General features: G+C 34.8%; 1 protein-coding gene across 1 annotated transcript in view; it reads right to left on the reverse strand.

Moving 5' to 3' along the window:
- Positions 1-720: 720 nt before the first annotated feature.
- Positions 721-12120, reverse strand: part of PCGF5 (polycomb group ring finger 5) — a 114525-nt gene continuing 103125 nt past the window's right edge. The window contains exons 10-11 of the mRNA XM_090277980.1: positions 9192-9251; positions 721-4894 (exon numbers count right to left, since the gene is read on the reverse strand). Of these exons, the coding sequence (XP_090134106.1) occupies positions 4847-4894; positions 9192-9251 (108 nt within the window). The 3' untranslated portion in view covers positions 721-4846. The remainder of the gene's footprint in view (positions 4895-9191; positions 9252-12120) is intronic.

The following is a 12120-nucleotide window of genomic DNA, read 5'->3' on the forward strand; positions in this document are numbered from 1 at the left end:
TCTGTGGATGAATCATCTGTTTACTATCTCTACGTGGCCCAGAAACATTTACTCTTCATTGGTACTAGGTGAGTTTCTTATTCCATGAAGCTCTGAAGGAGGAAAGAAAACTAGACCCAGTATTTAACACACATCAGTTTCACTCGGTTCTAGATTTAAAGGTAGTTAAAATTAAAAAGCATTTCTGAACAATGTCTCAATGTTGGATCCTAGAAAAAGGGGCATAACAGGTATACAGACACATTTTAACAAACATTTAAAATTAAATTACTTTTAATTTTGTTAACTTTCTAAAAAGGAAGTACTCAAGCATTTTAATTGTTTGAAAGCATAGTAAGAATAGAAAACACACTATTTGTGGAAACTACATTACACTAGAAAGAGAATCACTTTTAAATAATTGGGAAAATGCCATTGTGGTAAGAAAGAAAAAAAAACCTGTGAAAACCTTGTAATGTATACTTAAGTACATTTTAATGAACTTTTTCTGATTTTTTTTTTCCCATCAAAATACTACTGAACTAGGTATATCAAGTAAATCCAGAATTGATTGGTTATTTTGTGCTTTCAAAGGGTTAATATTTTCAATCATTCATAAGCCAGATGTGTTCCTTATTGTAAAGATATATAACTTAAAGTAATAATAGCATTTCACATTTTTGTTTCTAATCCAGAAAATTAAAAGTTATGGCAAACTCATTCATTTTTGCAATTCTCCTACAACCAATATCTTAATGTGTAACGCTGACTTAGCCTGCGGGAAAGTCCTTAATGATAGCTGCAGTTTGTAACAGTGCACCCGTTTTTATCATCTCCAAGGCGGTTTATGCAGTGGTCCATCAAGACTTCATCACGTGAGCTTTAAGGTGGCCCACGCATGAGCTCCCAAGGAGAATGGTGGTGTAAGGAGAGGGCCTAACTAGATGTATATATGCTCCTGATCTGAGACCCCTTTTGCCAGATTTGGCTATATGGCTGAATTCTAATAACAATAATCACTGAGAAACAGGACAGGGACTTAAAACAGGCCTTTATGAAAATTTTGCTTTGAATACAGTAAAAGCATTTATGTATGTGAGTCCAACAGAATGTACTATTTTTATACAAGCAAGCATGTCAGCACTTTTACCAAAGTCTGTCTTTAATAAAATTCCTCATATTATTGAGAATCCAGGAACCAAATAAACGTAATGTTTGTTTCTATTGCCTCTATGGGATAAAAAGCTTCTCAAATTAGAATTTAAAATCTGCACTTTAATTTTCTTTTCAAAGTATGTCCTTCTCCCACTTTTCATCCAGAGAAAGGCTATTTGCTGTGCTTAGCTCTTTCTCCCCTTCGAGATTTCCTAAGATCTGTCAAATAGTGCTGAAAAACAAGAAGCATATTTGAAAGAAAGTGTGCTCTGCTAATTGTAAGAAAAACCTGCATTTGATTAATTTCACCATGAAAATTCAATTTAAAGCCTTTCTTTGGTGATATCTTAGCAATTACTCAAAGTTATTGCCTAATATAAAATTAAATTGCAATCTAAAAAATTCCAGTCTCCAAACTGTTAAGACTGTCTCTCCAACATTGTTATTAATTAGCACTAAAATGTCTTTGGTGATATGTATTTCCTTATGAAACTCTTTTAAAAAGGGATTAACTTACAAGTGCCTATTTAGATATGAAATCATTCATAGGAGACAGGTACAGATAACTCAAAATGTATGCAGTAAATCTAAAGCAGAAATGTACAGTTGCAATGAGGCACTTTCTCTTGAATATTTCAATAAAGCCAAACAGTTCATAATATTATACAACACACTTTCTTTTCTCTTAAAGAATCATTTAAATTTAGATTACATTTGAATATAATATAGTTGAGCAAACTCATTACATTTATAAAATGTGGCCTATCAGTATGGGACACATTTTCAATGAATAATGAAATAACATACTTTTCTAAAAGTAAATATAAAAGACATCACCCAAAGTAGCTCTACCCCAGATTGAATGGGCTAATATTACCTCATCAATGAACCTTTTAGTTTATTTTTTTGTATTTCTTGAAAGCATTTTGTTAATCTAGAGAAAAGGCCATATTCTGATGTGATTAGTGCAGTTAAAGTGATGTCTATAAATAACAAGCCTTTATGCCCAAGGTTCCTTGACCCTTTTACTAATATGATATCTAAGGCAGGAAAAACAGATTATAAAATCTTTTATGGAAGTGAAGTTCTTTCAGTCTCTTATTTAAGAAAGAACAGATTAAAGAAAAACTTAAGTTTTATTTCTTCTCCAATTTTGCAGATTCAGATGGCTACTCCTATAGGTTATTTATATAAAGAGTTTATTTTACTAGCACCCTAAGTTTATAAAACTAACCACAAAAGTTGTCTGTATATTTTTTCTATACCTGGTTTCTTGCTAATTCCATAACCTCACTTGGGGAATAATTAACTGGGGATTTAGTGTATTACTAGATATGAAAGAGGTCCCTTAGTTGAATATATCAAAAGAGGTCAGCTGAAGAAGTCTGTGGTTCTAGTAGTAATACCATATTACTCAGGACCATCATAAAATGTGTACCTTTCCTCAAATAACAACTGATGTCCTTTATGTCAGGTTTTCACATGTTTTGGCACATATTCCATTGCATTTCAGTAAAAATGTTAATACACTAAAACTCTAAATTCCTTAATTGCCTCCTATATATTTCCTTGGAAAATAGTGAGGTTACATATGATGAAGCAACAGGACAAATTTCAAGAGACTGTATATATAAAACTCACCTAAGGTGGTACGGTTTAGCTAGGGACCCAAAAACATCCAGGTCTCACTGGTGGTTTTAAAAATGAACTCTCAATGCAATTTGCACTAAGTCAATTAAAATTAATTTCCGTATGTAAAACATTATTTTAATCACTGACCTAGATGTCACAAACTTATAATAAACTTTAAAATTTCTTAAGGATTGTAGGCAATTAGATTCACAGCATAAAATAATTTCTGTAGCTGAAGAGTAAATTTAGTTTTTGGTCGAGTGTGACAGTAATGGTCTGTTCCAACATTTTTGAAGATTTTCAACAAAAAAATCTGCCTTTTAAATTCTGCTTGTGAGCCCTTCCAGGAACAAACACAATGAAATTGCCATAACCTTTTTCACAGACACCAGAACAAAAACAAAAAATTTAATGTAGACTTTTTGACTTGAAAACAAAGATCTATGGAAAAGAGAATTATGATATGTCAGCCTTTTATACTGTGAAATGCATGAAGATTTAGCTGTATTTAGTATGTGTTTCTTAGCATTGTATGCTTTATTTCCAAGAAGCATTTTGAGAGTCAGAAGGTATTAATCTGTGGTACATTTTACTGGAGAATGTAGCACATGTACCATGTATGCAGTATAAAAACCATGTGTGTAACACAGATTGTGCTCATGTCAGATATCTGAAACAAATATTTTTCCCACTTTTTCCCTAAGTTTCAGAGGTTAACTTGTTTTGAAGCAATTAATAAAACAATTTCCAAAGAAAACTTTTTAAAAACTATAAATTTCAAAACGTTTAAAATGAAGGTTTTCATATAATTTAAGGTAACAAGACTTTCTGTGACTTGCACACTAATCTCAAAATGAATGGAAGACTTAACAAAACTACAAAATCAAGGATACTATCATAGCTCTGACCTTAATGAACTATGTGTAAAACAGTAATCCCATTTCCCACCATTCCTACAGGATCTAAAATGAAATATCATCAAGACTATTAATTTTGGTTAGCATATTTACTACACCGCATTTATTCTATTTTACGCAAATGTTTTGGAAATGTGATAGGTAACTAACGGTTTTAATCTACAATTGCTTTGAGACTTTTGAGATCCACAAAATAGCTAATGTTATCTGCTCTAAAGATCCTATTATTTAAAATCATCATAACCCTCTGCATGCCACAGTGATACATACGTAAGGCCAAAGTAAAAAGAGAAATAATGTACTCATTAAATGAGAGCCATGATATAATGATGCATCCATAAAATGGGCTGTACAAATGATGGTTCATGAAGCAGCACCCACTAGTTATAAGGCATTATGAAAGAAAATTAACCTTACTTACACATTAATTTTGTTAGAAGTAAATGTGATCAGCTGCCGACATTGTGAATGGTTGTGAATCTAACTTCAGTCCTCCAAGACTCACATACATTTTCTATCTGGAGGGCTGACCTACCCGCCTTGTGTAATTGGTAGACTACTCTGACAGATGATTAAAACGCCTACAATTACAATGTGCTCAAAGAATAACTGGACTTCTTTCCCAAAGATGAACTATTTTGCACACAGAAATCTTACTGAGAACAGGACAGTGGCTCAAAAACCACTTTTCTAAATATATTTTTCATACAAAATAATTTCAAGATCTAATAATTACTAGTTTCTTGTAAAATACGCCATTTAAACAAGAATTAATAAAATAGCAAGTACGTGAACATTGCAACACGACAAAGATTAAGCCATATTACTAGTGAAATCAAACATCAGAACAGTCTTGGAACAGGCAGGTACAACATTCAGAGGGCTGCATCACGGTGCACGTCTAACTGACCTCAACCATGACCTGTACACTGGGAGACGGTACAAATAACTTATGCAGATGGTTCAGTAGCAGAATGGCACTTGGTTTGCTCTTAATAGAAATAACATAAATGCGACTGACAATTTAGAGACAGAGAGTGGCCTTATTTGCATGCTGAAAATCTGGTTGTGTCCCTCCAGTCCACACACTGCTCGCTGTGCAATCTGTCCATGAGTAAACAAATAGTGCAGGGTTCATCTCGGCGGGATCTAGGCTCCTTGGTCTAACCAAAATCAATTCTTGGTCGATACTGCAATACCATGGGATATGACTATAAAATAAAAACAGATGATGAATAAAACTGTGTTCATATAAAAACAGTATACCACAGATTATTAACAAAGGACTTTAAGAATGAGGGGTTATAATTTCCAGCATTTGCTGATACTAGTGATTATGACAAGGTGACACTAAAACACTATGTATTTTTAATTGAATTTGTTGGGGTAACATTGGTTAATAACATGTGAATTTCAAGTGTGCAACATTGTAATTCACTACTGTATACTTTACCGCCTGCCTACCACCCAAAGTCTAGTTTCCTTCCATTACCATATATTTGACCCCCTTTACCCAATCTGCCCTCCCCCACCTCACTTCCCCTCTGATAACCACTGTTTGTATCTATGAAAACTCCATATACTTTTAATTGCCACTGTTTTTCTAGACTCAGTGAAGTTTTCGATAGTATACAACGAAGGCCTACAGACGTCACACGGGTTGCATATGTAGAATAAACAGTACTAACGTACCACGTCGGGAGAGGCAGGGCTCATGGAGAACTGAAAGCTGTAATGCCCTCCTTTAAGGTGTTTGGTCATTAACCTTGTAGGTCTGAACAAGACAAGTCTGCAGGCTGGATTCCAACAAAGTTGCTGTTTGTGAGAGCCCACTGAGTCACAGATTAACAAAGACACCTCTTTCTATGAGTCTATTTCTTATTAGCTTTGACATTTGTTTTCTTTTCAGAAAAACAAGTAACTAATTTGTTACATGAAATATTTAGGTTTATTGCCTCCTTTCAATACTCAGTTGGTACTATTAAATATTTGGCTTTGATTCTTGTATAATTGAATGGTTCAGATTGTCCTTCATGTTGCTCTATGTAGAAAAAATATCACACATCAACACATGGTGCCGGAGGGGACACAGCTCCCTGTAGATGAGTGGTACGTGCTGCACTGCTACTCCGGCGTCTGGTTTTACCCTCTGTTTTACCGCATGTATAGAACCCAGGTCAGAAAGGGTCTGGAGAACCAATGGTTTTCCTTTTCTTAAAGCTGCAGATTCCTCCTTTTAAAATGAAATTTTGAGGAACTACTGTTATGAAACCAAGAAAGGGCTGAAATGGCCATTGACTTTTTTCCCTTCATCTCAATGTGGGTGAATGCAAAAATCCAGGACAGAGAACCACCTTTATGTATGAATGAAAGGGACAGATTGAGATTCTGTCATCCTGAAAATGACCATTTCAATACTTATCATAGCTATGTTACATACTGAGAAAACTCAGTGTTGGGATCTCTTTTACTATTCGGCCAAGGCTGGGACTGCGGGGTGGGAATGACGATTCCTAGCACTCATTCCTCCCAGCTGAAGAAATGAGGTGATACCCCTACCAGTTTTCTAGGGGCTGCAGAAAAGGTCACAGACAGTCTCTCAGGGTTTCCAGGGTCTAAATTGATTTTGGTCTAAATTTGGTTTGCTTGTTTTTATTTTAAACTTTATTTTGTTCCCTCTGAATCAGAGTAGCTGGGCGCAGCAAACAGAAACCTGCATTTTATAAAACTCCCTGGGTTTTCTGAAGCTCAGCCAGATTTGGAGACTGCTACCTAGACATCCAACCCTGACTTCATTGCTTCCCATTCTACCAGAGCCCAACCCACCGCATGCCCTTCGTCACAATAAGTCTTCTGCCTTTGCTTTCCACTCTTGACTGCTAAGTCTGCACGCTTTCTGCAAATAATTAAGTCATTTGTTCTAGAATTTGCTCATAATATGAAGAAGAATCCATCACTGATTTTACTAGCATGAAGGCAGAGAGGGAAGTACAATAAAATGGTTTGGTTAAGTGGTTGAGGTTTTCTCAGTTTTTGGCCAAAAATGGTTTTGTTTTCCCCTCCAAGTAACCATTTGTGTTTGTTCTATGGAAACATATGAAGCTTAATAATTTTATTGAAATGCGTTACAATACTGGGAATTAAGATGAAGTTTAAGTTCTATTTGTGTTTCAGTTTGCTTTCTTACTATAAGGAATATGGCATATCACTGCTCCTAGTGTTAAGTGACTGCACTGAATGAACCTATGTTTTGTAGAGTTGCTAGTCCTCAGTCTCATGAAATACTAAAATAAAGAATAGATACTTCCAAAATATATGTCTCAAATTAGATGTTAGAAAAATCCTAAAATTAATTTTGATGTACTTTTTAAAAAAGAACAAGTTCTTTATCATAAAAATAACTTGGCTTTTGGCTTTATTGTAGATTTGGAGAATACAGAAAAGCACCAAAAAAGAAAAAAAAAAAAAAGGAACATCATTTAAATGCCACCATCCAAAGATAACCACCATAATTATTTTAGTTTATATCCTTCTAATCTTTTTGTCTATGTACTTGTCTTTCCTTTATTTACTCAATATTTTATTTATTTACAGTATTTTTAGAGCGGGCAAGAAAAGGAGAAAGAGAGGAAGAGAAATATCAGTGTGTGGTTGCCTCTCCCGCACCCCCAACGGGGGACCTGGCCCACAACCCTGGCATGTGCCCTGATTGGGAATCGAACCAATGACCCTTTGGTTTACAGGCCAGCACTAAATCCAGTGAGCCACACCAGCCAGGGCTATTTGTCTTTCAAAACTGAAATCATACTACATATATTGCTTGGTAAATAATTTCATCCACTTAAGAATTTTGTCCATTTAAAAATTTCATAAATTTATTTCTATACTACTTAATATGATCATTTTAAAGGCTGTGCATTATGCCTTTACATAAATGAAGTATAAGTTATCAACAAATCTATTTTGCTGTACATTTCACTTTATTCCTTTTTCCTTTTTTTTCCCATTAATCTTGACCCAATGATCTATAGTCCAGTCCCTGCACCCCACCTTACCCACCACCTCCAGGTTGGTTCCTAGAAGTGGAACTGCTGTTCAACAGCATACGTGTTGTAAAAGCCTTTTTGTTAAATACTGCCACACAGGAAAGTGGACTCCAAGGAAGTTGTTCTATTTTTACATTTCTAAAGGAAATATGAATGACCAAGCACAGTGTTAAGAACTCAACTTTCTAAAAGTTTATTTTATAATATTTTGAAAAAACCAAAATATTTCCTCTTGCCTCCCATATTTTGAACATAGTTTTAATATGTGAAAACTGAAGTGTATGACCATGAAGTAAGAATTATTTCTTTTTTTCTGTTCTTTAAAAGATTTTTTCAATTATAATTTACATTCAATATTATAACAGTTCCGGGTATACAGCATAGTGGTTAGATAATCATATACTTTACAAAGTGTTCTCCTATTTCCAGTATGCACCTGGCACCATACAGTTATTACAATATTACTGACTCTATTCCCTGTGCTGCACTTTATATCCCTGTGACTGTTCTGCAACTACCAGTCTGTACTTCTTAATCCCTTCACCTTTCACCTAGTCCCCTAACCGCCCCCCCCACCGCCCCTTTGGCAATTACCATTTCGGTCTATGAGTCTGTTTTGATTTTGTTTGTTCATTTACATTGGTCTTCAGATTCTACACATGTGAAATCATACGGATTTGTCTTTCTCTGACTGACTTATTGCACTCAGCATAATACCCTCTAGGTCCATCCATGCTGTTGCAAATGGTAATATTTTGTTCTTTTCTTATGGCTGAGTAATATTCCTAATAATCGGGATTTTACAGTAATACTATGAATTATCCATGGATTAAGCTGATCATCTATGTACAGTAATTCTTACTATACTACCCTTAGTCACTTCTGTTTTCCAAATTTATAATGTATTTTTATGAGATAACTTGAACACGGATCTGAGGAAAGTTTTTCTCGGTGCATTATTAAATTTGGTCACTGTCATTCTGTACTATAAGGAGTAACCCAGTAAAGTACTTAGGGCAGGGCCAAGTAAGCAAGTTTGAAATTACATTTAGCTGCTGCCATTATTCAGCTTTACCTCATCTGGCATTTTATCCTTCACTTGTGGGGAAATAATTAATTTAAAAAAATAACACACAAATAAGTATTATGTATGGAACAGAGATCCAATATGGAGCAGAGATCTCTCCAGGGTAAAACCATTAATTATTAAAAATTCCGAACTCATAAACAACGGCTTTAAAATTTATAATTTCATTTTTAGTTTAGTAAAATTAAATAGCTATTTCAAGAGAACTAAAATAATGTAAAACTTTGGGGACTTAATTTGAAAAGTAGTTTTGTAGCTCAAGTAAGTATTTGTTTCACAAAGTTACGTGTCTCGGAAGCTTGAGTTTGGGGTGAAAGCAGCCCCCATCATGGCAGCACCACTGGGGTCATATGTACAGTCGTGAGTGCCTCTTACCTGATACAAAGGGCCATCCTGAGGGCAGACTTGCGAAGCTGAGCAGTTCAGACACCGAAACTGCGGAGGAGATGAACTCATCAGATAAGAGGCATCCACAACTGGATACATATTTAAAACTGATTATTTAAAATATTTTAACGTCAAACATGAGTCAACATGATTAATTTTAAGTAAACACTTTCCAAAATATGGTAGTTGTTTTTTTTAAAAATTGATTTTAATAACTTAGTGACTGGTAAAATTTAGCTTGAAATAATTTTATTATCTAAGTAAGAGTTTTGCTAATATTCTGCAATATTCTACCAAAATGGTAGCCCATCATTTCTATTTCCTCTTCAAATACTAAAACCCTCACCTCTTCAATCCGGGGGGTGTACCCTATTTTTTCCATCCCTTCCTATGAATAATCTCTTCTAGAGTTTCTCTTCAACTGCCTCCTGAAAGTATCACTGCTTAAGAGTATCAGAGCTCTGACATGGTCATGAAATTTGCCTCAACCTGTAAGGGACCCATTTTCTGTTTTAGATTCAGTTCTTTACATTGTTCATTAGAATTTTAGTCTCCATATATATTTTAATAGCATCAGATTGTGAGATCCTTGAGTCTGTATTTTATTTAAATTTGCAATCTTAATAGTTAAGGCCCAGAACTGATTTGCACATAGGAGCACTCAAAAAGTGCTTTATGAGTAAATCAATTAATGAACATATTTTAAAACTAGTGCATAAATTCACTTGTAAACTCACTTTTTGCAGTTAACCATTCATATTAAAAAATCACTCCCAAATATTGATTTTTCAATAGTGTACTAAATATAACGTTCAATATTATGTTAACATAATTATGCGTATGGGAGTGCAACTTTGCATACATCTTCCAAATGGAAAAAAAAGACATAAAAATGTAAGGTGTAAATCAGGATAAAGCTAACATCCCAGAGCAGCTTTTAAAAAGACATACTTTGAAAGAATACTTAAGTAAGCAATAACTGAAATAAATGTCTGCAGTCTTTTAAAGAAAATTTTAGAAATTTTCCATTTCCCCAAAGACTTGAGCAATTTTCCCCCTAAAAGTTAGTCCTTGCATTTCTGCACAGGGCGCATCAACATGCCATAAAGCATGCCCAGCACTGTTCTCCTTGGCAAACCCCCCTTTCTTTCTGAAGAGTCCCCAAGCTCTGTCCCCAAAACTTGGTCTAACTATGCAAGTCCCAAATAGCATTTAATGAGTGTAAAGAGTTAAGGTGGAAAGAGACAATTTCACTATTTTTTCCTTCATTAATCTCTTTGGTATGAGTCAAAACAGATGTCTGCTTTCCAAAAAAACTGCTTGTTAATTCAAACAAAGCAAAGCAAGACAAACATGGTGCAATAACTTTAGATATGGACTGAGAGGGTTGCTGGAAGATAAAACTGACCAGGATCATCTGGGAAAGAGTGGCTGTCCCAAGATTGCATACTGAACCTACCCAAGAAGAGGTGAGCAGGAAGAACATGAGTTCATAATGAAAACTAAGTCTTGAACAGAAAGAGATATTAATAGGCTCTCGGATAAGACTAAGTGTAAGAGGAATTATAATAATAATAAAAACTAACATGCATAAGCTATTAATAACATTTTTTTATGACAGGCACATGGCTAAGTACTTTATAATAGTTCATTAATTCTTACTAAAAATTTTCAAGATCGGTAGCTTTCCCTAAATTTTAGGGATAAAAAAACTGAGGCAAACCTAGGAAGCAGGACACAGGTGGGAGAAAACAGCTGCAACATATATAACAAAAGATGACTATCCAGAATATATAGAGAGTTCTTGGAAGTCAATAAGAGACAAACATTACAGGAAAAGAATAACCCAGTAATGGATATGAAAAGAAACCTCACAGAAGAAATACAGAACTGGTAATATCCCGTGTTGGTGAGGATATCAGGAAATGGGCGCTTTCCTACATTACTGGTGTGATTATAAATTGCTAAAACCTTTTTAGAAGACAATCTGTTAGTACCTATCAAAATTTAAAACATGCACACTCTGTTGTAAATCCACATGTGGAATCTAGCCAATGAATATACTTGCACATGTGCAAAAAGATATATGTATTGAAATTGTATCTCACTGCCTGTAATGTCCAAAAATTAGAAAAACACCTAAAAGTCTGCAAAGAGGCATGTTAATCAAATTATGCTACAGCCACACCAACAGAATGCTATCAACTTGTTACAAAGAATTATTTCAAATTTTACTGATTCTCCACAAGACATTATCAAATGAGATAAAGAAGTTGCAGAACAATATATATATAATTCCATTTAAATGGATATTATAAACAGGATGCATGTTTTATAGGTAGACAACTAAGCCCCTTCCAATCTGAGATCTAATTCTGTAATTCTACACTCTCAATTTATAGATGTGGAAGCCACAGGGCAAGCCAGTGGTCATGGATAACATCTCCTAAAATCCTATTACTCAAAGGATGGTCCAAAGTCAGATGCATTGGAATTCCTTGGGACATTGTTAAAAATGCAGATTCTTGGTCGTCCCCACCCCTGACCTACTGAGTCAGAATCTATTAGTTTACCAAGATCCCCAGGTGATTTGTATTCACATTGACAAGCACTGTTTTGTTTTGTTTTTTAAAGGTACATTTTATCCCACTAGTAAGCAAAAGATGAACCAATATTAATAAGCCAATCTTGTGGATAACAATCTTGAGGTTGCAGTATTGTTATGAACTGAAAAATTTCTAAGAGTAAGGTAAGACTGACCAGATATTTGATCTTTTCAAAACTGCATCACAATGAAGCCAAGGATCCAGAAAGAGCAGGGGCATAGAACACAGGCTGAGCTTGAAGTGGAGCTGCCCAGTCTAAAGGGAAGGCATGGTGCCTTACGGTACAGGAGCTGTGTTGAGCTCTTGCAAAA

Source organism: Furipterus horrens, unplaced genomic scaffold, assembly GCF_987537825.1.
Source record: "Furipterus horrens unplaced genomic scaffold, mFurHor1.1.pri manual_scaffold_5, whole genome shotgun sequence".
Lineage (NCBI taxonomy): Eukaryota > Metazoa > Chordata > Mammalia > Chiroptera > Furipteridae > Furipterus > Furipterus horrens.